This window comes from Centropristis striata, chromosome 9, assembly GCF_030273125.1.
Source record: "Centropristis striata isolate RG_2023a ecotype Rhode Island chromosome 9, C.striata_1.0, whole genome shotgun sequence".
NCBI classification, from domain to species: Eukaryota; Metazoa; Chordata; class Actinopteri; order Perciformes; family Serranidae; genus Centropristis; species Centropristis striata.
The window spans coordinates 4,850,535-4,877,877 of record NC_081525.1 but is presented as its reverse complement, the minus strand read 5'-3'; the positions used below and the strand labels follow the sequence as shown (position 1 = coordinate 4,877,877).

Below are 27,343 nucleotides of genomic sequence, written 5' to 3'. Positions count from 1 at the left end.
AGCTATGTTATTCTCTTTTTCTGTCTTTTTTCCACTGGAGTGACATCAGAGGTAGGCTGGGCCACTCCAAAAAAAAAAAAAAAAAAAAAAATTGAGAGGAAGAAAGAGAAAAAAAAGGCAATCTCAAACTCCCACACCCTCATCCCCCTTCTCCTCCCCTCTACTCCTCCTTCCCCTCCCTCTTCTAGTCTCCCCCATCCTTTGTGAAAAACTCAAGGCATCAGTCTTCAGAGCTCAGTCTGTTGGAGTGGCCGGCTATTGAACCATGCCCCAGGACGGGCCCCGGGACAGCTGAGTCCACAGAGGAGAGAGGAGAGCTCATCTTTGGGAAGTAGCAAAAAAAAAAGACAAAAAAAAGAGAAAAAGACTTCATATATTGTGGTTTTCAGCTGCAGGACAGAAGGAGTGAGTGGAGGGGAAGGACCTCAGAAGACTGGGACAAAGAGACAGACAGAGAGATGAATCCTGAGCACTGCAGCTCGGTGAAGACACAAAACAAAACACACGTGAAACTATAACTGAAGGAAACACTCCCCTACTACTGGTAGCAAAAAAAGGTAAATGTTGCCTGAGTTTGATCTGTTTGCAAGTTTATTTTTGGAGTATGTGTCAGTATAGCAGCGTGTCTGTGTGTGTGTGTGTGTGTAGGTGTGCATGAGTGTCTGGGCAGCTGTGAGAGCTCTGGCTGAGAGGTTGGAGAGGTTAGGACGTTTCGTGACTGCAGGCTCCAGCTGCAGACAGAAACATTTAGCAACGCTTCTTTGGCTTTCCTCTGGAGTCGGAGGCCGGGGCTATACTGTGTGCAGCATGTGGAGAATTGCATCATGTGCATACATTCAACCTGTGAGCTACAGTAAATGAGGCCAGGTGAGAGATGCTAAGGGTGTGTAGGATGCTTTTTGTGTAGGAAAAAGGTAAAGGAATGGATTTTCTGAAGTGCTGTGCTTGGTGTTTTCGTTTTTTTGGCATTTTCATTTCGTTGATGATACATTTTAATAGATGAATATAAAGAAGAAGATATTTAAAAATGAAAAACATGTTTTCTTCCAAAAAGGAGAAACACCCCAACTATTAATATTGGTAAAATTCACACTACGCCCAGCTTAAAGAGAAACAGAAAGAAAAGGGAGAGAATCAAGAGAGAGAAAAGTGGGGCATTCCAGCGAAACACTTGAGGGAGGCTGATCTGATCAGATGGAGAGATTTGAGCTCTGGAGCCAGGCTTGTTTATTGTTTCTTGGCTTTCGGTTTCCTAATACAGCACCATCTGAGCCCGGCCACTAACAGGGGTGCAGGGATGGAGGCGAGTTAACCCGGTGGAATCGGGGTTAGATCAATAATATTACGCCTAATGAGGTGGTGACATGTCTCTCAGCACATGCTTCTCCCTGTTACATGTGGGGCTGGTGAGATCATGCATGGAGATGCACAGAACACACATTGTAGTTTGTGAAAACCTTAAATGTTAGCAGACTTTCACAGGGTTGTGAAAAAAAAGTGATGATACAGTGTATTCCAACGCTAACCACATCCTCTATCAAACACACCCCATGGACATAAGACACTTCAGTCACAACCTTGCCATGATAGCAGCAGCTTTGAACGCTAACAGCATCAATCTGCTGCACTTCCATATCACCGACTCGCAATTATCTTCAAATGTTTTCACTTACGTTCCTGGCCTGTTGGTGGGATCTGTGGAAAATATTCTGTTCGCTACAAAGCCACATCTGTGAATGCTGTAAACGACCATGAGGGAGAGGACGGTGCTGACTGGGAACACACACACACACACACACACACACACACACACACACACACACATACATACTGGTTTTCATAGATCACGGGGACTCCAGTTTTAATCATCACTTGTGGGGACCACCCTTTCTAGAGGTTGTAGAGAGCTGGAAAAAAATGAGTAAACTTGCCATAGCTTAGTTAACCTATACACGCCTTCAAACCTCTGAAATGATGAAGTGATGTTTTAAGCAGGCTTTATGGGGACATCCGGAAAGACCAGTAAACATGCTTTCAGGGTACATCATTTACATGAATTAGCATATTTCACATAGATTATTTGGTGACTAATGGGGACCTACTGTTACATAAAACAATGAAAATGAGACACGTTTAAGGCTTTTTAGTATAGCACACACACACACACACACACACACACACACACACACACACACACACACACACACACACACACACACACACACACACACACACACACACACACACACACACACACACACACACACACACACACACACACACACACACACACACACACACACACACACACACACACACACACACACACACACACACACACACACACTCTTTGAGCTTCAAAAAGGTTGAAGAAAAAGGCTAAAATGAAGGAATGGCAAAAGGCTAAGAAAACATCTCATGAGCTTGCTGGTTTTTCCCGTAGAGCAATAAATCATAATATCAATACCTCCAATAACTCAGTCTGGAAAAAGAGAAAGAAAAGGAAAAAAGCTGAAAAGATAAAGAGAAGAAGAAGGGAGCAGCTGTGTGAGAAACATCCAGAACATTGTGTGCTGGGGCGTCAGTGCTCGTTCAGGTTCCCCTCAATGGGGGCACGAGGGAACACTTTCAATGCATCATTACAACCAACCCGTACATAAACTAACCAGCCTCTTAACCCTCACCCTGCTCTATAAATCACAACCGGCTTTCTGTTTGAAGTTTTTCCTATTTTAAGCTTATAAAACTCCCAGGACAAGCCAATAAATAGTGGTCAGGTAGAGCGTGGGCGGCTGTCAGAGCCAGTTAACCGCCGCCCCCCCCCAGCCATCCTGTCACACACCATGTTGTAACGCAGCAGGAGATTGATAGCTCACTCAGCCAGCAACCGGCCAACTTGTGGTTTTTGGGCAATGGGCATGCAGCCAATCGTATCTCAGTGTGACCTGAGGCTGTGTGTGGACCCTTCACAGACAGCTCAGCTGATCTTATCACTAGCACTCATATAGAGGCAGACGCAGATAGCACACTCTGGATACACACATGGGCTTGTCTAAATACACTGCTCTTGTGCTGTGCTGACCACATGCAGTTCAATCCAACCACAGCACAACAAACTGGACACATTGGATATATCATATCATATCGCATCATTCACGATAATATTTTTTTATTTATGGTTAAAAAAAATGCATATCATGATATTGGCAACATTCCCACTTCTTGATGTAGTGGTTAAAGTTGTTTTAATCACAAAAAGCTACTTAGTCTCTGTAGCTAAACACATGCAGCTTTCAAAATAAGAGCATGGTGTGTTAAGAGAATCCACCACAGAATTTACAAGAAGACTGTCAACATAAGATGCCTTAAATAAAACATACAAGAACCCCTTTACAAAATTTCATTAAAATATGTCCCCAAAACCCCTAAATGGTCATTTTTATTATTTACTCATACTCAAGAGTCAAGAGTAAAAAATGTTGTGTTTGGCAACTGTTGAGATTTGCACTTCAACTACATTTTAGATTTTTAATTATTTAAACAGACTAAAAAAATAATAATATTTTCTACATCTTTTTAAGTATTTCCTAATATCGTCAAGAATATCGTTATCGCAAAAATAGCCTGAAATATCGTGATATTCTTTTAGGGCCATATCGCCCAGCCCTAACATTGGATCTCCTAAACCAGGGGTAGGCAACCTGTGGCTCTTAAGGCCATCTCCAGTGGCTCCCTGTGGCTGTGACCAAAACATTTATACGATAAATAAAACATTTATTTCTTTATTATTTAACATTGGTGTAGGCCCTGTTTACCCTAAGTAATTTGTGTTCTTCAATTGTAAAAAAAAAAATATGCAGCTTATATATGACATTAAAACATTTTTTTTTTTTTTTAACTTTTGAGTCAACTTATATGTGCATCATAGCTTACAAAAGTCTATGGCCTGGCTTCTTAACCTCAAAAATTTTGCCAACTTCAAATCCAGTTTTCAAGTCTAGCGAGGCTAGCTTTCGATTCCAAATCTCGTGAGATATTTCTTGTTTGTTTCTGTCCAGACTTTCATTTACGCTTTTCGCTGCTTCCCTGACGAAAATCAATAAATGCTCATTATGACCTATTAGTAATGCTGGTAGGCTAATTTAGACTTAGTAGGCTGTTTTATCGTCATTTTAAGGGTTAAAATAAGGTTTGTGTCTCCATTTCAACATTTTTTTCTCTTTTTTGGCCAACAGGGGCTCTTTTGTCAATAACAAAACCCCTGCCGACCCCTGTCCTAAACCTACATTATGAGCCTGTCACAATACATTTATACATACATATACAAGACATTTTTAGGACGATACATTTTCCCAGAAACTATCACGGTAAACGATAGTATCGTATCAATGTTTTAGTTTTAGAAACGATATTAGAGCATAATAAGTTCATCCTTTTACACAGCAATGATTTTTTTAAATCCTGAGAAAATTAAACATTGGAATACAAATGTGGAAAATGAAAATATCCTAGATAAATAAAACATAAATAAATAAACTACAACCAAAACAAATTGAATAGACTTTCAGGCTCTGTTAGCAAAATATTGCAGTGAGATAAACCTTACGTATTATATTATTTTACTATTTAATTAACACATAAACAGCTGGAATGGCTGCTTGGCAGATACAGTTAATGCCTGTCAAACATTTGCAGAATTACTTTAAACACAACACAGAAAAGCACAAAATGTCACGCATATAAACGACAATATATTGAGTCCAGAAAAAAAACTATCGTGTCCATTTTTAAATTTTAAACGATAAGTCGATATAGTGATTATTGTGACAGGCGTACTTGTAGCAAGGTTATAATAGTTTTGGATTTTTCATTAGTTTTAGTTTTAATTTTGTTGTGAATTTTTGTTTTCAAATTCAGTTAGTTTTTAGAGTGAGTTTTCTAGTTTTAGTTTAGTTTTTATTAGTTTTAGTGTTAGTTTTAGTTTTAGTTTTAATGGGCTATTTGTTGGGTACGAGATTCAAAGAGGTCATAATAAATGTTTCCTTCATTTCCTTTGGTTTATCATCTCAGCCCCAATAAGGTTATTAACTCTTACAGTTCTGGGTGTTTTGTATTTTGGTTGGAGTGTAAACATCCCAGTCTCAGTAAACATATTTACCATGTGTTGCATGTTCAAATAGAAACACTGAATTATGAATGAAAAAAGTTGACAAAAACGAAAACTAAGGACATTTTCACTATAATTTTAGTTAGTTTTAGTTCGTTTTGTAACCACACAATACAGTTTCAGTTAGTCATCGTTTTTTTAAAAACTTTTAAAAAATAAAAAAGTTTTTATTTTTATTTCAGTTAACGAAAATGTTTTTTCAATTCTAGTTTTCGTTAACTATAATAACCTTGACTTGTAGCACTATTGGATTGGGTAAAGAATCACAAAAAATGTATGTGAGGTGGAAAAAAAGAGCCAAAGCTGCTGCAAAATTCAAAGAGAAATCTGTAGCTGCACCCTGAAGCTCATCTAGAATCGCCCTAATGAGAGCTTGGACACAGTTGAACGGACAGGTCACCATAGGGAGGAAGAGGTCAGCCTGGAGGTCAGCACAAACAGACAGGAGGAGTGGAGGTATGTAACTAAGTAGAGCCAGTGGGCAATGACTGTGTTATTCTGTGTGTGTGTGTGTGTGTGTGTGTGTGTGTGTGTGTGTGTGTGTGTGTGTGTGTGTGTGTTCTTGTACTTCCTACATAGTGAGGACCGGAACACATTTTTAACCAACAGAGTGAGGACATTTTTGCAAAGTGAGGACATTTCGACTGGTCCTCACTTCTTTAAAGGCTTTTTTTTTTTTTTAGATTTCTCACTTTATTTTAGGGTTAAAGGTTACAGTTAGGTTCATGTTAGGGTTAACGTAAGGGGCTAGGGAACGGGGTTATTATAGTTAACGAAAAGGAAACTAAATAACAAACTAGAATTGAAAAAACATTTTCGTTAACTGAAATAAAAATGAGAGTTAAAAAAAAAAGATAACTAACTGAAACTGTATTGTGTGGTTACAAAACAAACTAAAATTATAGTGAAAATGTCCTTTGTTTTCGTCTTTGTCAACTTTTTTCATACATAATGAAGATGGAGAAGACAAAGGAAATAAAGGCAAAATTTACTGTGACCTCTTTTAAACTCCCATCCAACAAATACACCATTACAAAAAACTAAAACTAATAAAAACTTAAACTAGCAAATTCACTCTAAAAACTAATTAATACTAAAACTAATGAAAAATTCACTATTCCAATGAGGGCCCTCACAAAGATAAAAGTACAAGAATGCGTGTGAATGTGTGTGAATGTGTGTGTGTGTGTGTGTGTGTGTGTGTGTGTGTGTGTGTGTTGTTATTGAATCAACTAATAGAAAGCATGTGCAGTCGGAGGTAAGAGCTTAAGGTGAGGTGCAACTCAGGGGAGAAATAAAGGAGAGAAAGAGTTAGAGTGGTTATGAGTAATCTCCTAAATCTAAAGCTTTTTACACCATCCAGCAAAATAAACATTTATGTTAACACTGTAACATTTTAATACTCTGGATGGATTAATGGGCTCAGGCCCAGGGGTCCAGAGTGTCAGGGGCCTCAGAGCCTTCAGCCTCAAAAAGTCTTTCAAGGAGATTCATACAAGTCTGGAAGAGACTCAAAATGATCACAAAGAGACATAAAACAAGAGAGAACTATGGTTCTATGGCTATGAGGGGGCAAAAAACAAAAAAAAACAGACACATGATGATTAGAAAGAGAAACAAAGCAATGCCAAAGAGAGTCAAAATGACGACAAAGAGACACAAATTAAACTTCAGAGACACAAAATGACTACAAAAAGAAACAAAGCAACTAGAAAGAGACCAATAGAGACTCATAATTACTACAAGGCTACACCGAAAATCTACACAGAGACACAAAGTGACTTCAAAGAGAAACAAAGCTACTACAAAGAAATTCAAATTGACTACAAAGAGGCACAAACAGACCACAAAGATACAAAATACAACAACAAAAGGAAACCAATTAAACTTCGGACACAAAATTAGTACAAAAAGAAACAAAGCAACTTAAAAGAGACTTAAAGAGACTCATAATTAGGGGTGTGCCATATCGTATCGTTCATGATAATATCGGTATTTTTTTTTAATTTATGGTTAAAAAAATGCATATCATGATATTGGCAACATTCCCACTTCTTGATGTAGTGGTTAAAGTTGTTTTAATCACAAAAAGCTACTTAGTCCCTGTCGCTAAACACATGCAGCTTTCAAAATAAGAGCACAGTGTGTTAAGAGAATCCACCACAGCATTTACAAGAAGACTGTCAAAATAAGATGCCTTAAATAAAACATACAAGAACCTTTATTCTCCTTTACAAAATGTCATTAAAATATGCCCCCGGAACCCCTAAATGGTTATTTTTTATTATTTGCTCATACTCAAGAGTATTTTTTTTGTATTTGGCAACTGTTGAGATTTGCACTTCAAACTACATTTTCGATTTTTATTTATTTATACAGACTAAAAAAATCATATTTTCTATATCTTTTTAAGTATTTCGTAATATCGTCAACAATATCGTTATCGCAAAAATAGCCTGAAATATCGTGATATTCCTTTAGGGCCATATCGCCCAGCCCTACTCATAATGACTACAAAGATACACAAAACAATTTCAAACAGACAACGGCTACATACAACCAAAAAACAAAATACTACAAAGAGACATAATCAACTCCAAAGAGATGCAAAACGACAAAAGAGGCAGAAAACAAGAAAAAGAGACTAAACACCTATAAGTGTGTGTCTCTTGCTCCTCTGTAGGAGAGATGGTGATGGTGCCCAGGTGCCCACGATCTCATAATCCACCCGTGATCCTGGCTCTCCTCTCTGCCCTGACTCTCCTCCAGCTCTTTGTTAATGGGTGAAACCTTAGCGGCAGCATGTGCTCCTTCAAAGCAAAGAGTCACTTTACGACTCAGTTTAATCAGAGAGGAAAGCCACCTGAACACGGTGCACGCTAACAGCTAATCTCTCAGCCTGGAGAACACATTACCTGGCTAGATTTGATTTTTTTAAGGCAAAAATGAATATACAGTACAGGCCAAAAGTTTGGACACACCTTCTCATTCAATGCGTTTTTCTTTATTTTCATGACTATTTACATTGTAGATTCTCACTGAAGGCATCAAAACTATGAATGAACACATATGGAATTATGTACTTAACAAAAAAAGTGTGAAATAACTGAAAACATGTCTTGTATTTTAGATTCCTCAAAGTAGCCACCCTTTGCTTACTAGAATATAAGACATGTTTTCAGTTATTTCACACTTTTTTGTTAAGTACATAATTCCACATGTGTTCATTAATAGTTTTGATGAATCTACAATGTCAATAGTCATGAAAATAAAGGAAACGCATTGAATGAGAAGGTGTGTCCAAACTTTTGGCCTGTACTGTATGTCGGCATATATTATTGAAAGTGTGTGTAACAAGGAGAGTTGTGTTTGTGTTGAGGAAGTAGGCTGTGTGTTTGTACTGTGACGGGGGAGGTGTCATGGGGTGATGGAGGAGGGTGTTGGAGAGTTGAGAGTCCTTATCTTGACAAAGTATGACAGGTAGAGAGAGACACGGCCTTATATGAACTCTGGATACCTAAAGAACTGCATGTTTGTACTAGGGTTGTCACGATACTAAAATGTTCAACTCGATACTGATACTCAGGAAAATATTCGATACTCAATACCGTTTTCGATACCACAAGGATAAAAACAAAGACCCCAAAATGTAACAGAAATATTTTTATCAACAAGGAAAATGCAACATGTTAAAATGAACAGGACCACAGGTTAAATATTTATAATAAAAAACAGTTGTGCAAAAAGAAACTGTAACTATAATAATAACAAGCTTCAGCTACTCGATACTTTTGAAAATAAGTATCGTATCCGGATACAACGTTTTAGTATCGATACTTTTTTGAGTATCGATACTTTTGACAACCCTAGTTTGTACATTTATGTATGTGCTCTGCAAAAAAAGAAGAAAAAAGGAAGAGTGGGAACCCGTTTTCCACAAAGACCAATTGATTGCTTGGTTGTGGAGTGGACGGGTGGCGGCGGGGTGAGGCAGAGGAAGGGTGGGGCTGCACCCTAATCCCACATATAGACCTCTGACCCCCCAACATCAGCCCACATGTTTAGAGTTTCACTACAGAAGAAGGAAAACAGATGGGGCCCGCGGGGCCTCTGGGGGGTTTTGGGGGCTCTCCTCTTCAGAAATATAGCATCATGAAGCTAGGAAGCAGGAGGCAGGAAGTGTTTCTGGGGTTTGGCTCTGTTTTAACCACAGGTTTATACCTTCCTAAATAAAACCACTTAATCTAACACAACTGCTTCGTTTTTCCACCTCATCGTTCACTTTTTAATTCTAGCGAGAGACTCCAGTCTCCATTAAAACCCAAAGCAAGAAATGCACAGAAAATCCCATTCTAGCACTTTAAATCTACCCTGATTTCCCTTTCGATATTTCCAACCTGCAGGGTTTAATGAGGAGATATAAAACAACTCCATTAATGCTGTACCACTATGTATTTCCTGTTTCACTGTGGTAGCAGTATTTAATCTTTGTAGGGTTTCTTTAATTTTGTTGATGAGGCTTTAATGGGTTTTTCCTTGTTGCTGTTAGCGTTGTTTTTAATAATGGTTTTATAATGTCAGTGCTTTTACCGGTTACCCACTCATGCTGTGTTCAGCTCCCTAACCTCACAAAGCTATTTCTTCACTCTCGTTGCATTTTCTATCCTTTATTCCAAATGAGTCACATAGTTTTCTCAGCTGTCATTTTTCCCACTCAGGCTCTGTAAGCAATTATTTTAGCAAGCACAAAAGAATGAGTCAATTTGTGACTTTGAGGGTCGGCGTATGAGTGGTCATGTACTGTAATTCAAAAACGGTGGCTGGTGACATCATATAGGGATAAAACGCAGGGAGGAAGTGGGTCTCTGGCTGTGCACCAACAGTAGAGCTGGCTGAGCTCCATGTTGTCATGTAAAGCAGCGCTGCTGTTTATTGTTGCTCCAAGTCCAAACCCTCGCCTTCTCCTCCTGACCAGTGCTGACGGGCTGTGTGTTTCAGGGCTTGGTAGACTTGCTGTAGGAAAGTCTGAGGGCCAGATGGGGGGAGTGGACACTCAGGATTTTGAAATACATTGGCTCTGAAAATCTAAATCAATTTCTCTCTCGCTTTTTGAACTGCGATCCATCAGGCTACAGGCCGACACATCAGAACTGGTAAATCACTGCAGGAGACAAAGAGCTCTGAACAAACAAAAGAGACTTCTGGCAGGAACAAAAGCCTTCCCGCTCCTCACCTGATGTACTAACACATCACCACAACACATTCTCCCTATTGGTATGTACTAACACATCACCACAACACATTCTCCCTGTTGGTATGTACTAACACATCACCACAACACATTCTCCCTGTTGGTGTTTGTGTTAGTGTGACTACAAAGCACCAGGAGAGAAAAAAAAAACGTACAATTTGACTACCTATGTGGTAGCAAGCATCTTCCAAAACTGCACTGTCCATATGTTACGATTATAATAAACTAATTCTAATGCATGCCCTGATATATCAGCCAAACATTGCATTGACCAATATTCGCCTTTTGCAAATAAGAGGACATTTACCAATTGCCGTGGCTAATGTACAAAAGGCATCAATTTTGAGCTGGCTAAATGTTGGTTATTTGCGAGCAAAACAGTCTTTTTTTTTTTTTTTTTAATTCACTTTTAATTGAGGATTTTTTAAAAACATTTTATACAGAACAAGGAACAGGAACAGTTGGGGGGGGGTACCTATATCACACAGCATCATCATTTTCTCCTAGCATAATTATTTGCAGCAGTCGTTGTTAGTTAAACGTTAGTTAAACAACAGTTTTACATAAAGTCAGAACTTGTAGGCTTAACATATTCTGTCCATTTTGACCAAGTTTTGTAAAATAAGTCCATTTGCAATTTTAGTTGAAAAGTCACTTTTTCCATAAAACAGTCTTTTAGTACAGTTATTTCTTTGTTTCCCTGCCACAAAAGGCTAAGAAATAACTAAAAAAAACCAAACATTGGTATCGCAAATTGTGATTAAAAACTGGCAGGAACAAAGCCTTCACGCTCCTCACCTGATGTACTAACACATCACCACAACACATTCTCCCCATTGGTGTTTGTGTTAGTGTGACTACAAAGCACCAGGAGAGAGAAAAAAACGTACAATTTGACTACCTATGTGCTAGCAAGCATCTTCCAAAACTGCACTGTCCATATGTTACGATTATATATTTTTTTAATATATTGGCCCAAAAGTTTACAATCATGCATATAATATATAATAAATACTGTGTGATAGTGACGTGCAGCACAAACTTCCAGTTTTCCATGGGAGCTGTTTATATCGGTTGTTTATCAATCAGCTCATTAAGCCGTTTGCTTTGGTTCAGATCCCAAAATGATGTCTACGTTCTACATAGAGAGTAACCTGAAGCCAGCAGTGAGACATATGGCTGTCTCTCTCTGGGGTAACGACAAACATTCATTACGCTGTTTAACCAACCAGGCAAAACAAAGTTTTCCTGTCTAGCAGTAATGTAAGCAGCCGTCTAGCTTAATGAGTTTTCTGGTCATTTCCTCTCTGACGACATGCAGAAAAGAATTATTTCTGTCTCCTAGTCGGTGTAAAGCTAATCACCGCTAATGTAAAACTTCTAGGCAGAAAACTGAGGGAGACGAAAGACGGTGTCACCGCTATATACACACCTCCGCATAATCAAAGCAAGCCAAAGCCGGTCAAAAATAGTTGTGGTCTTTATCAAAGTGTAAAATGAGCAAAGGACGTGCGCTACAGATAAACACACGGCATGTTCTCAGACTGTTCCAATAACAGACATAAATAAATGAAAGCAGGGCTCAGCCAGGCAGAGAGAAAGACACAGAGTGAGGAGTGAGGACAATTAAAAAGCCACTGTCTTATGTCTCCTGACTATTAATAACTATTAGCAGGGTTAGGGCCCAATAGAGCACTTAGGAAGACTTATGAAGCAATGATGTTGCCAAAATATATTGCAGGCGGAGTTAAAGGCCAGAGTCATGTCTCTTATTCCGCTCGCTGGTTTCACATGGATGTTATGGAAAACAAGAGCAGGTTTTTTTTAGCCAACAACAGATGTAATAAATCCTACTCAAATTAAAGAGAAAACTGATTTCAATTTATCTTATTTGCGGTGCCGCTTACAGTCTGTGGCTTTCGTGAGTATCTGCAATCAGCTACTTAATTGATCTAGCTGTAACCAAAAGAGCTGGAGAGGAAAGAGGGGGAAGGAACACTAAACAGAGAAAGAGAAAGTATTTAAAAAAGGAAGGAAGGGAAAGTCAGGAGGAGGGGGCGTTAAAGAGAGGAAAGAAGTAAATGGAAAAAAAACAGGCAGAGAAAAGACCATAAATTTGTCAAGATTAAAAAAGAAATCGGAGTATTTCATCCAAGAGAAGCTCTGCCTCGAGTTATGTTCATGATGCCTGGCCAGGAAGAGAAGAGGGCCATGAGCCGTTGTTATATTACTATAAGCCTCTTCCACCTTTCATCCACTAATGTCTGTGCTATCATTTTAAGCCTTTTATGCTTTTTGTCATCTGTAAAGACTGTCACTCCTCATCTCCTTCCCTTGTTCTGTCTGTAGTATCTGATTTTTCTGGAGCACCTTACAATGCATTACCAGCGAGACATTGCTCATCCATGCCAAGGCACACTACTCCAGACATTCAGTACTAAAACATAAAACAATGCACATGGTACATGCTGCGGTGCACTGAACTTGTTATGAAAAGGCACACACACACACACACACACACACACACATGCACTAAGGGATTGTCAGTGCAGTCTGTTGAGACACATCCAAGTGTCTAGTCAGCCGTGCATGGACTGGTATTTCTTGCTTCTTTTGTTTTTAAATCTAAACAGTGACAGATGTGAGCCATTGCTGGCCTAATTGTTTTCCCCTTTTATCTTTACTGACCCAATATAGCTGGTCAAGCAGGGCAGCTGCACAGATCAGTACAGAGATAATAGAGAGTGTTGATACCAGACCTGCTGCAAAGAAGGAAAGAAGGGGTCCTGTGTGGCTCGGCCCCCTTGGAGTTCCAAGGATCGGAAAAACATTTACAAAGGACGTTGGGGTTGAACTGCTTGACATGGAGCTTCAAGTTATTTTTAGTGAAAATGTAATGTATGTTGGTTTTCCGCCAGCCATTACACAGCTTTATATATGATATCTTTGTCCAGATGTTAAAAAACAGAGTGCCTGTTTGGTTCAGATGGGTTTGGTTCTACAAAACAAAAAACTCAATGTATGCGCATACTGACTGCAACCATAGTATGTGAAGCCACATCAGCATGCATAAAGTTTTGCTCCCACTAGGGTTGTCAAAAGTATCGATACTTTTTTGAGTTTCTAAAACGTTGTATGCGGATACAATACTCATTTTCAAAAGTACTGAGTATCTGAAGCTTGTTATCATTAGTTGCAGTTTCTTTTTGCACAACTGTTATTTATTTTAAATATTTAACCTGTGGTTCTGTTAATTTTTACATCTTGCATTTTTCTTGTTGATAAAGATACTTCTGTTAAATTTTGGGGTCTTTGTTTTTATCCTTGTGGTATCGAAAATGGTATCGAGTATCGAATATTTTCCTGAGTATCTGTATCGAGTTTTATTTTAGTATCGTGACAACCCTAGCTCCCACAGGTGAGCACTTTATGTTTTCTGCTCAATAGCCTCCCCGGGTCCCCGAGAACTTCAGCAGTGTTTAGTTTCAGTTTGTTGGGGTAGAAAAAAAGAAGCCGCTCTGCTTGTTCTGAGGAAACGCTGTAAACCTTGTACTCTAAGACACACTGGTGACCTCTCCGCGTCCGCTGGAATGTCTTTGATATGTTGCGGTTCCATGTAAGAGACGAGGCCCCTCTTACACAGAACCACCACCCAAGAGAACATCAGAGGACAGGACAGAATGGAAAAGTAAGGTATAACAAAAAAAAAAGAAATGAGAAATGGAGGAGGTGATGGTTGATGGATGAGCTGTAATGTTGCCCGTCTTTCTCATGCTGAGGGGGCATGTCCATGATGCAGAATATGGACATTTTATGGAGCTTCCAGCAGCAGAAAGCCAGTCATAGTTTGGAAGAGAAGGCGCGCTTTAGAGAAGCGATACTGCTGACGCTGCTGTTAAAGTCATTAGCAGCTCTAACTGAGGTCAGCAAGGATACAGTACCTGGTTACGCTGTCAGACACATCGGCTGCTGGAAAAACACAGGACCATGAAAATGAATAACGTCTCTGGATAGTCATGCACACGCAGTATTCAATCATACAGATGGACACACGAGACTACCAACAAGATCTTCAAATCTGTATAAGCTGTGATCCCGTCCCCTCTCAAAGTCGTTCCAAGTGACAGAATTGCCAGAATTCCTGAAGAACCACAATGGCGTCATATGGGAGACACACAGGCCCTGAGTTTGAGGGTGGAGGTGGAACTTAATGATGTGGCACTGAGCAAAGAGTGGCTGAAGAGTGATGGAGTGGATTAGAAGGGCTCGACAGTTTTGGCCTTGCGCAGGCACAGGCCGGGGTGTTAAATGGAGCAGTGTGTGCGTCTTTGTGAGTGTTTTTGTGCTTGTGCATTGATGAGAAACAGAGCTAGAATCAGCAGGGATAAGAAGGAGGCAAAGAGTGCCAGCAGTCACCCCTCAAATTAGACAACTCTGCACACAGTGTTTTTCTTGCCTTCGTCTCACACCCCTGTTGTGACTGCCTGTATGTGAGCGTTTGTGAAGTCTTTCAAGTGAAACACAAATACTACCTCCTACTACGCATTCCTGTGCAATGTATGGAGTGAAGTGGGCGCTCTGTAGAGAGCATATTTAACCTGTCTCACAGGAAGCTGCATTGGAATAAGAGGTCAATGTGTTTTGGTGGAGGGGGGGGGGCTCTGTTGTCTGGGACAACAAGGTCAGATCTCTGAGCAGGAAGTGAAGTCTTGAACCCTCTTGGAGGCCGTTTGGACCACATACTTACAACACAAGGATATAAATCAGAAGCTAACTGAGCCTTGAGCAGCTGCATCTCCATTGTATCCAAACAAGTGTGAAGATAAATCACAAATTAAAAGACTGTTTATTATGAAATATGGCATGCTTTGATTCTGTTGCAAAGGCAGACTAGACACAACCATGAAGCTATAAGCACACATCAAAAGCAATGAAGAGATGGTACTTCATATAGTTTTAGTGTCTAATTGTACTAAAACAATAAGTAAGTAATAACCTGCTTCTCTTTAATCCCAGTCGTTTAGGCCAAACAAGAAGTGGTCTACATGATCTCTAGTTTCAAAGTTAACATTAACACAAATATTCCAGTTGTTCAGCCCTTGGTTGAATATCTGAATGCTCTACATGAACTGTAGTCTTATGTTGGACAAATCGGCCATTCATTGCTGCAAACCTGAGTTACTGGGCCATCAAAGTGTACCAGCTCAGGTGCTATGACTGTTTGGGGGGTCAGGAACAACCGTATGTGCCGGAAACCAAAACTGAAACTAGGTTCCTGTAGTAAACATGTTGAAATGTCCTGGATTTCTAAAAAAAGTGTTACTGTAATAGATCATGAAGACCATTCAGGTACATACTATGCAAGACAGTGGACGTTTGGAACTGAAATGATTATTTTGTTGAGCAAAGTAAAGATGAAGTAAGAGAAAGGGCAGATAGAAAAGATAAGGCTCAGCCAGCAGCCATATGGCAGACCTCTTTAATAAGGGGAAACAAACAGGACCTCAGAAAAATGGGGTGTCTGTCAGGAGGGGAACTAGCTGAGACAGAAAGCAGACCTCATCCCACGAGCTGGACAGCAAATGTGTTCTCTCTTTCAATCTTTCCACACAAACAACTCTATGTGGAACAATGACCTGACAAGTCTGCTACTGCACACCAGGTAACCACTTTTCTAAACACTTACCGATTGTCTGGGAATATTTAAAAAACGTGTCAAATACCTTTTCATTAAAATCTTACGGCAGTAAGCTTCCCTGCTCTGGCAGAGACAATACAATCACCAGCCCTGCTGTTAACATTCCTTTTTTTAGCCTTTGTACACATGCATGTCTGTTTCAGAGTCTTCTAATGCTCTTGTGTTCTTGCAGGGAAGCCAGGGGGGATTCGGAGGGAGCACCAGTAGCTGTCCATCTATCCATCTAACCAGCCAGCAGCAATGCAGGGGCTGATGTGGAGCCTGTGTGCATTGCTCTGCCTCTCACTCTGGGAGGAAAGTTACTGCAGGAGCTCCAGGGAAGCCCGGAGGACCAAAGAGCCTTCTCTCCACAGGAGTAAAAGAGCCCCGATTGACCCTGATGCCAAAAAGTGTTCCTACACCTTCCTTGTACCGGAGCAGAAAATCATAGGTTCAAAAGATACCATTTTTTTTCTAATAATCTTGCAGTTATTTATCATACTGTCCTCATTAAAGTATTCCTTACTTAAAAAAAAAAGCTTCTTCGTAATCCCTATCTATCCATCTGTCTGTCTTCAGGTCCAATCTGTGCCAGCACCACGGGCCCAGAGCCAGACAAGGACAGAGTGACCCGTATGGACATCGCAGATGTGCGGGAGGTTCTTAATAAACAGCGGCGTGAGATTGAGACGCTGCAGCTGGTGGTGGATGTGGATGGTAACTTGGTGAATGAGATGAAGCTGCTGCGGAAAGAGAGCAGGAACATGAACTCCAGGGTGACCCAGCTCTATATGCAGCTGTTGCATGAGATCATCAGGAAAAGAGACAACTCTCTGGAGCTGGCCCAGCTGGAGAACCGCGTCCTCAACGTGACCTCGGAGATGATGCGACTGGCTTCGAGGTACAAGGAGCTGGAGTCCAGGTTCGCCACCATGGCCGGGGTGGTGAACAACCAGTCCGTTCTCATCTCTGCGCTGGAGGAGCAGTGTTTGAGGACGCTGGGACGCAGTGAGCTTCCTGTGGTTCCTCCTCTGGTTCAGGTGGTTCCTCAGAATCTACCCGTTAACAACCGGTTCACCAATGAGATACAGAGGGACAACAACAACCGAGCCTTTCCTAGAGGATCACGCTTGGACTCCCCCACTGTGAGCCCATTTGGCATAAACCCTCCACCACCACAGGGAACACTTACCTCTGAGGGTACGTACCAGTTTTAAAGTGGCGGGAGATGATGAAGAAATAAGGGTAACGCTTTAAATTAAGGTCCTTGTAATAACCATTAATTAACAAGTAATAAGCATCTTGTAAGTCCTTACAAGATGCTTATTAACATTATTGTGTGTTAACCCATTGACGCCTAAAACGCCTGTAAAACCTCTGGGCGATTTTAAAATAAGCCCCTAAAACCTGAAGTTTTTCTGGAAATTCAACAGAAGTGTCAACGCTTCTACTAAATAATAGATTTTTCAGCCTCTGTAGCAGGTAGAAATGAAATTCCTAAAGTATTTCAGAGCTTATACAAATACTACAAAACGACGTATCCGCTTTCCAGGCTTCAATGGGTTAATAAGCTTATATAAGTGTTAATAATGGCATTACAAACACCCGTGACCCACCCATTATGTCTTTGCCATGCCTTTATTAATCTTATTTTGTTTGCTTATTGATATTAAAATATACTTTATTGCTCATCTATTATAAGTTAACTATAAGTTAACTATGCTTTTTGCAACTACCGGATCTAAAGCGAGAACAATGCCTTATTACTTGTTAATTAATGGTTATTAAGGACCTTAATATAAAGCGTTACCTAAATAAGTGACTGTTCGCTTAAGTAAATTCACTTCAGTAGTTGTGTGTACACAGCAAAATCTGTAGTGTTGTTTCTTCAGTGTTAATAATTTGATGATTTTGGAGTTGTTTTAACACAAAGCTCTGCCAGCGTTGTTACATGTTAACACCTGAGTTAGATTCACTTCAGCTGGAGTTTTTTTTTTTAGATTTTGTGACTTGTATGTTCGGCTAAAGACAGATACACTTTTAATGCATCGTAAAACAAAACAATGAAAGTTAATTATCACATTAGTGAAAGGAAATAACATGATTTTAGGGTTAAAAATACACTTTAATGTGTCAAAGTAACACAATGTATGTTAAAAATTAACACTCACAGTGAAAGGGAATAACACAATTCCGAGTTAAAAGTGTACTTATGTGGTGTCATAAAACAACACCAAGGGTGTCAAATATTCAACACTATTAAAGAGTTAAAATATGAACACTTTTCAAAGTGTAATTTTGACTCAGAATCCGTGAGAACTATATCAACTCAGAAAAAAAGTGTTAAATTTAACTCCCTGTGAGTTGAATTAACACTCCCGATTTCGCCGTGTACAATTACTAGGACTGGTACGTAATTTCTTGCAACAGTTGGTATTGCTGAGGCACAGTTGGCTAATCCTTGGCATGCTACAGAGGCAGTGAAATCATACATTCCTATGATCCGCACTTGGCTGCCTGTATTGGCTGCACTGCACTGAGCATGTGTACTAAATTAGCAGAATGTGGATTAGGCATCTTTGAACGGCATTAAAAAGACTTCAGAGAAAGAGAATATATATCTGCTGCAAGGCTTTAGTCGGATTTACATTCAGTTTATGCACGACATAAAGGGACGACACAGCACATATCTGATGGGCTGAGTCCACCAGACAAAGCTATCAGATTAGATCGATGAGGGCCTCTCTGCAGAGACTGACCGATTCTGACATCTGAGCAAGCTCATCTCCAGTATGAAACCAATTTGCAAGGTTAGAATTCCAAGCTACTTGGAAATAACTCCCAAAAAATTGGTCAGGGCCGTTATATTTTGAATGGCAAGTGGACAATGCCGAGGAATGTTGACGGAGTTACACAACCAGATGGTGAAATGGATGAAATCATTAATAACATCCCTCAGACAAAGAGGGTAATAAAAGAAGAGCTGTTTGAATGCTGACAGGAGAGTAACTTAGCAGATAATATGGTTAGGAGAAGAATGTTGAGGTAAGAATACCTGATTTCACGTTTGATTAAATCAGATATTTAAAGCTCTGGTTAAATTCCACACTTAAAGACTGCAGATAAAGACATCGTTACTCTCTTGTTACTTGGCATTAAAGAAACATTCTGGTACAATTTAACTTAATTTAATTATTATGCCAAATAAGTCTGGGTGTACTCATGTTACTCTCTAGCAAAGCCCCAGATGAACTGTAATTTTAGTGTTGTGTTAGTCAATTTTAGCTCATTAGAACTGAGATTTCCAATGTAATGATTCTGCAGCTCCACAGGCCTCAGCTGCCAGCTTCTTATCTGGTCTAAGACTCTATGCCTAAAACAAAGCTCTCAATCTGGACACCACTGATTTATCTACAACCAAGAGAAACAACAGAAAGCCAGGGGATGGATCGTATTTACTGTGGTGGCTAAAACATCATCCTTCAACAAGTTCATTTTTCAGGAATAGAAACAACAACCCACAGAACAGCAGTAATAGATTGACTCCTGCTGTAAAACACATTGCCTGACCACAGTTAGGTCCAGCAGAGCTTCTTCTCTCACTGCGGGTTGTTGACTGGATTTAATTCAAATGCAACTCCTTAGAGGTCTGTTTGGAGAAACTAACAAATCGAAAGGTGGAAAACGTTAGAGAACCCCCTCAGACAGATCCGATTATGACTTTTCATTACTGGAAAAACACAAGCTTGTGCTGGGGAGTTTTAGATATCTGTGCCCGAGCAATACACTGGGTCCCTATGTGCTCCTACACTCAGCTGAGAAATACATCTTCCATGGGCCTTCACGCCCCGGAGGCCCCCCACACAATGCCTGTGTTCATACTGGTTTAATACATATTCACACAGGGGAAAACAGAGGAAATATGCTGGGTTTAGGTTCAGCTGCTTCAGGGCTAGCACATGGCTTCATCTGAAGGATAAATCTAGGTGAATGATCAGTTTAAGATATAAATGTGCACAGTTATGCATGTATAACTTCCAACAAAGTTTGGATGGCCAGAGCAAAAGGAGATAATTCTCAAAGCCACAATGAGACTTCCATTCAAATCATGAGGCCTAGCAGACGCTCCAAACTCTCACTTCTCTTCTCTCTGCTGTCTAGAGCCCCGAGACTGATGATGATGACTTTTGCATATGCAATAAAACAAGACATCTTGTTCAATTCAAAGCACAGTATGGTATATTAGTTCAGGAAGCTAAAACTGACTGTAATTGAAACTATATAGATATACAATCTACAAGGCCTTCAAGTTATACGATCATTTCTGGCCTTTTTTTACTGGCGGACATAATTCATTTCAGCTTTTCTTGCTAAGCAGCATTATCAACTGAACCAAAAATACAAACTGAAAATTGTGACATTTCTCTTTTCTTTATATATTATACATTTTAAATTGAAACCCACTGGCACAATCGCTATTTAACGTTTTTTTTTTTTGTCTTCCTCTTTGTCTACAACATCACAGGTCCCTTCAAAGACTGTTTCCAGGTGCGACAGGCAGGCCACACCACCAGTGGGATGTACCTGCTGAAGACAGATGGCAGTGATCGGTTGATCCAAGCCTGGTGTGAACACGGCCTGGACAACGGAGGATGGACCGTGTTACAAAGGAGGAGAGACGGCTCTGTTAACTTCTTTCGGAACTGGGAGAACTACAAGGTGAGCTGAAGAAACAATGCAGTTTGATAGGGTAATGGCAAGGTTAACCCTTAATAGGGCTCTCATTGAAATACTTGAAAATTCCAAATTTCAATCTAAGAGAATATTGGAGGATATTACATACTGCCAGAATGTATAAAAAACATACGGACCCGGGGGAGGGGGGTAATATCTTGAGAGAAAAGTTTACGAGACTAAAGTGGCAAATATACGAGAAAAAAATGCGCAGATTTATGAGATTTAAAGTGGTGATTCTGCAAGAAAAAAAGTTTTTTTTTTCACTTTTTCTCATAAATCTGCGACTTTTTTCGCACGGATTTGCCACTTTAAATCTCTTAAATCTGCTACCTTTTTCCGTGTAGATTTGCCACTTTAATCTAGTAAATTTGCAATTTTTCTCTCTAAATATTACAAATCCATGTGGTTCTACGACCTCACAGAGAGGGTTAAATGACGCAACCTATCCAAAAATTTTGAATCAAATATATTTAGGCTTGAGAGAGAACTATGTTCACAGCTTTTCCTTTCCCGATCCTCAAGTGACCCAGTCTCAACAGTTCATTTTGGGGCCACGAAGCAAGCACTCGCACCATCAATGTAAACAGCTTAGCGTTGGATTTCCTCACACTGAAATCACAGCCAAGAGCCGGAGCCAGGGACCTACACACAGATCTGCGCAATCACAGAGCGACGGTGGGCTGAGAGGGAAATAAAGCTCAGTCCCACTGGAAATGATCCCTTCATCCTTTTCTTCTCATGCGTCAGGCTTTGTGATTGCGATGTAATCCTGAGTCTAACAGAGCAAGCAGGGGACAGAGAGGAAGCAACACAAAAAATGACACTGATACACAGCCTGACAAAAAATTATTGGTCTCCCAGTTTCATATGGCAAAGGCAAGAGTTTTCCTCTCGGTCATAAAATTATGCTTACATGGTGTTTGGATCAGGGACAGAAATGTGTCTCTGCAGCTCTACATTTGCTGTATTCAACTATGCATCTTACTGCAGCCAAATCACCATTGCCCCTGCCATTGAACTAATTTGTCGTGAGTGAGAAACCACAGATCACAACCTTAACACATTAGCATCTTAATGGGAAGCAGATTTGATTTGATTTTTACTTGATTGCAGGCACCGGACTCCTTTAAACTCAGCACTCTGTTAAGAAGCCGTATTAACCTTTCTCTGCTTTAGTGTTTGTGTTCTTTGGATGTGACTTGCGTTCAGTGACCACGGAATAAAAAGGAGATCTGTTCTTTCACAGTGTCAGCCTCAGTATCGACTAAGTCAACTTAATACTCCACTTTGTTGATCTGGGCTACACTGCAATGCCATTTTAACCTGAGTGGATAACAAAAGAACATGCTGTGTTACTCTTCCCCTGCAGAGAGGATTTGGAAACATAGACGGCGAACACTGGCTCGGCCTGGACAATATTTACAACCTGGGGAAACAGGGCGACTACAAGCTGATGATAGAGCTGGAGGACTGGACGGGGAAAAAGGTGTACGCCGAATACAGCAGCTTCCACCTGGAGTCAGAGAGCGAGGGCTACCGGCTGAGGCTGGGCACCTACCAGGGCAACGCCGGGGACTCCTTCAGCAGTCACAACGGCAAACACTTCACCACACTTGATCGTGACAAGGATGCATTCTCTGGTAAGGGGAGATACTATTAACCCTTAACCCATTGACGCCTAAAACTGCCTGTAAAACTGCCTGTAAAACCTCTGGGTGATTTTAAAATAAGCCCCATAAACCTGAAGTTTTTCTGGAAATTCAACAGAAGTGTCAACGCTTCTACTAAATAATAGATTTTTCAGCCTCTGTAGCAGATAGAAATGAAATTCAATAAGTATTTGAGAGCTTATACAAAATACTACAAAACGCCGTATCCACTTTCCAGGCTTCAATGGGTTAATAGGGCACTCATTGAAATACTTGCAAATTCCAAATTTCAACCCTAGAGAATATTGGAGGGGGGGGGGGTAATATTTTGAGAAAAAAGTTTACAAGATTAAAGTGGCGAATCTATGAGAAATAAAACGTGCAGATTTATGAGATTTAAAGTGGTGAATCTGCGAGAAAACGTTTTTTTCCCCACTTTTTTCTCTTAAATCGGCGACTTTTTTTCTTGTAGATTTGCCACTTTAATCTAGTAAATTTGCAACTTCCCCCCCTTGTTCTCCTCGTACAAGTCACTGAAGAATATCCGTTTGTATGACTGTTTCTTGCAGATTTTTTTCTAAATGTTTCATTTTTACATTGGAGGTCCATGTCAATAAAGTTAATATTATATTATATTATTATCATACTGATTGGTCAAATGTCATGGTGTCATTGTCTGTGATGTAGCCTGATCTTTGCTGATTAGCTGGAAGAAATCCATGTGGTTCCACGACCAAACAGAGAGACATGGGGACCACATTTTGGATATCCACTGAAATGACCAAATATAGTTCTTCGCCTGATAAAGGGTTAATCGAAGTATAATGGCGCAACCATAGAATGATTAAAAGAAGTGGATGTAGCCACCGTGGCGTCACCAACTGGCTTGTGGAATACCGTTTTGAGGCCAAAAAATTTGGCATTTAAGACGTAGCCATCTTTGTTTTCTCATTGGCTTCTATACAATCAGACCTCTTTTTGCAGTCAGTGGAGTCGCCCCTGCTGGCCATTAGAAAGAATGCAGTTGGTTTTTTTTTTTTTAAAGCACTTCCGCATTGGCTTCACTTTTCAGAACCAGAAACTACATCCACTTCTTTTCTGCAGTCTATGGACACACCAGAGATCCTTCTTTGTCTGTCCATCCCACTCATCTTGTTTTATGACACTGTGTCCCTGTCTACCAGGTAACTGCGCCCACTTCCATAAGGGTGGCTGGTGGTACAACGCTTGCGGCCAGACCAACCTAAATGGCGTGTGGTACAGCGGGGGAGTTTACCGCAGCAAGTTTCAGGATGGGATCTTCTGGGCCGACTATGGAGGAGGTTTCTACTCTCTCAAGTCCGCCCGCCTCATGATCCGGCCCATCGACTGAAACGTTGGACTGCGGTTCCTTCAAATGCACCTCAGTTTTCTTCCTTATCTTTATCCCCCCATTAACAAAGACGGTACAGGAGAACCAGGAACCCCTGCCATCGTACAACAGTGCCTTGTAAAATATGAAGGAGGAAGAGACGGGGGCATTAGACAATAATGACTCCAGCAGTCTGCACAGTGGCTCGCTCCCAAGTTGACTTTGAGATAAAGACTGATAACTGCTCTCCCACTCCTTTCAATCCATAAAGTAATGGTTCATCGAGCTCCCTGGGACCATTAGGTATTACTCCCAACTGTCCTATTTAACTCACTCTTGTTAAAACTCAGTATGTAATAATAAAAGGGAAACAGTCATTTACAAAAGTTTTCCTCCGAGCAGCTAATGGGGACTTTTTTTTAAAGTAATGTTGCCCATACCAAAGGGTAAGTGGTGGGAGGACCACAGTCATCACAGATGTAATGGGATGTTTAACCATAGTAGCATAAAAAAAAATGGTGAAATTTAGAGTTATGTAGAGTCCCTGACAATCCAAAGTCTACTGTCTACCCGTTTCTGGGTTTTGTCTGGACTTCAGGGGATTCCTTCGACCCCCCAACAGAAAATGAACTTGTGCAACAGTGTGCTTGTCCGATGTGCATATGGCTGAGCTGGCTTTGGTATGTAAATATCTTTGGCTTTATTTGTGAAAGGTAATTTAAGAGGTGTGATTCTACTCAGGCCGAATGTTCACAATGATGTCACTCTGCCATTCTTTGTTATTTATCAGTGTATTTATAGTAAGTATAGTCATGGCCATTTTATATATCTAGCCCTGTAATAAAACAATTCTTAATATGTTTTATCCCATGTGGAGATACATAAATAAAACTTATGACACAGACACAGACACACACACACACACAGACACACAGACACACACACACACACACACACACACACCTGGCTGACAAAACAAATCCAATGTGGATGTGGAGTTGAGAACATGAGGCATGTACTGCCCGATTTCATAAAATTAAATTCTTTTGTAAACACTGAATGGTCTTTCGCTCTTCAATCAGCTTCGGTGAATAGCAGAATCTCTCAAAATGATTTCCAGCGTGGAAGTAAGACTTACAGTATGTAGAATATGAGCTGTGCCTTTTCTTGAAAAAGAAGGATGATACAATCATCTGAAATGAAACACTTCAAAGGTCTTCAATCTGATTCAAATGCAATACACACCGTCAATGTACTGAAGGAGGTCAGAGGGGTTTTAATTATGACAGAAAGTGGGCAGAATAATAATAAACTGCAACCACCAGTAAGAGAACAGTAACAGGACATTTGTGTGTTTAAAGGATGAAGGCTAAAGCAAAAAAAGGAATGGTTTCAAAGAAATATGTAATAAAGGAAAGTGTTGCAGAAGCAGATTGAACTATATGAGGGTCAGAAATAGATAACACGGACGGTATTAAGTGGTGCTGCTTTAGAAGAACTTAGACTAAAATGAAAGACTCAGAGAGACAGTAAGGGTCATAAATAGCAGGAGAAACATAGACGCGGAACATTCCTTCCATAGAACGCTTTTCTTTCTCTCAAATACAAACATACAGTATATCTTGAAATTATGGCTCCTCCGTGAACCTTTCCCTCTGAGGAACTGTAAGTCAGAGCAGATAGGAGCTGTCTGACGCAAACACCGCAGGAGAAGAAGCTCACACACACACAGTCAACACATTTAACACTCACGCACACACACAGTGAGCCAACCGAGCTGGTAGGGAGGTTTCTTGTCAGACAGGAAGGTGTCCAGGAGTCCAGGCCAGACTTTGCTTTTCCCCTTTAAAATACCTTATTGGTCTTGCTCTACACAGCAAAATCTGAAGTGTTGTTTTCTTCAGTGTTAATAATTTGATGATTTTGGAGTTGTTTTAACATTGTAGTGATCAAAAAGCTCTGCCAGCGTTGTTACATGTTAACACCTGAGTTAGATTCACTTCAGCTGGAGTTGATTTTTTAGATTTTGTGACTTGTGTGTTCGGTTAAAGACAGAATGCACTTTTAATGCATCGTAAAACAATTAATGTTAATTATCACATTAGTGAAAGGAAATAACATAATTTTAGGGTTAAAAATACACTTTAATGTGTCAATGTAACACAATCTATGTTAACAATTAACACACAGGATGAAAAGGAAAAACACGAATTTGAGTTAAAAGTATACTTATGTTGTGTCATAAAATAACAAGACTGTCAAATATTTAACACTATTAAAGAGTTAAAATACTTTTCAAAGTGTAATTTTAACTCTGCTAGAACTATATAAACTCAGAAAAAGTGTTAAATTTAACACTCTGAGTTGGATTAACACTCCTGATTTTGCTGTGTAGTAATAAGTAGAATACAATCATACTGGGACTTTCATTAATATTAATGAGCTCTTGCTCAATAGCAGACTATTCACAGAGGTGTAATGGTAAAGCTGAAACATGTTTCAGCTGGGTTTTCACTCATCTATCTAACATAACAGACAGAATGACTTTTAACCATTGCAGCCGTTTACACCAGCCAAGAAACGGCTTACGCTTCACTAGGGATGGGTACCGAATTCGGTACTTTTATAGGTACCGACCGCATTCCGTCGGTACTACCGAGTACCGATTCATGTAAAATCAAACGGTACCATGTTTCGGTACCTAAACGGCGTTACCTTTAAACTGATCATTGATTTCAACCGGTTTTCATTTAACGTGTTTGATTAACAAGCGTGCTGACGATCGCACTATTTTTTTTTTTTATTTACCTCCTCGTCTGGTCCCGTCTGCTCACCGCGGCCACTAGCTGCTGCCGTCTTCCAACCCGGTGCAGAGACGAACAGCCGGCTCTAGGCCTGCTAGCCGCCAGCTGCTATCTCTCCAATGTCTCTACCCGGGCTTGGCCTTCGTCTGCCTCCAGATTGGACCTTCCTTACTCCGTTTGCTCTCTCCATTCTGCTGTAGACCAGTCATTAGCAGCTAGCAGCTAGCTGCTGCATCTCTGGTCCTCCGCTAATACTCCGCTCTTCAACTCAGGAATATTACCTGCCACTTTACTCCAAACTGCCTCGCTGAAATTAAATCCCTCGGACTCCTGCGTCATCCTCGATATGTGCACAGAGCAGCCTGACTCAACTTTGTTTATTCCAACCATGCTATGCCAATACTCACCGGTCAGACAATACTGTCTGACCGGTGCTGCGCTGCACAGCTACGACGTCATCACAACAAATCACACGTGCACTTGCAACCTTTTTTTTTTTTTTTTTCGTGCACTTGCCACCTGAGAGTGCTCCTCTGCATTCTTTGATAACACTGCAACCTTCATGTTACAATAAAACAATAAAGCACTGCTCATCCTGGATTTTATATTGTTTTGATATATTTTTTAAAGTTTATATTTTGAGAAATAAATATGTTAAATTGAAAAAAATAGATTTTATTATTAAACAAATTAACATTTATTACCAC

General features: G+C 40.2%; 2 protein-coding genes across 5 annotated transcripts in view; one reads left to right on the top strand and one right to left on the bottom strand.

Moving 5' to 3' along the window:
- Window positions 1-27,343, bottom strand: part of ralgps2 (Ral GEF with PH domain and SH3 binding motif 2) — a 113,685-nt gene that overhangs the window by 24,333 nt on the left and 62,009 nt on the right. The gene's annotated exons all lie outside the window — the stretch shown is intronic.
- angptl1a (angiopoietin-like 1a) lies at window positions 436-24,756 on the top strand. The gene is made up of 6 exons (XM_059340954.1): window positions 436-557; window positions 16,289-16,546; window positions 16,675-17,295; window positions 20,621-20,814; window positions 22,202-22,472; window positions 23,666-24,756. Exons 2-6 carry the CDS (start codon window positions 16,357-16,359, stop codon window positions 23,851-23,853), a joined length of 1,464 nt encoding a protein of 487 aa, XP_059196937.1. The 5' UTR covers window positions 436-557; window positions 16,289-16,356; the 3' UTR covers window positions 23,854-24,756.

Excerpts from the sequence above, each read along its gene's own strand:
- angptl1a (XM_059340954.1), top strand. The coding sequence starts at position 16,357 with ATGCAGGGGCTGATGTGGAGCCTGTGTGCATTGCTCTGCCTCTCACTC. Across the intron at positions 17,296-20,620 it reads GGGAACACTTACCTCTGAGG|GTCCCTTCAAAGACTGTTTC; the intron begins GTACGTACCAGT and ends ACAACATCACAG. Across the intron at positions 20,815-22,201 it reads GGAACTGGGAGAACTACAAG|AGAGGATTTGGAAACATAGA; the intron begins GTGAGCTGAAGA and ends CTTCCCCTGCAG.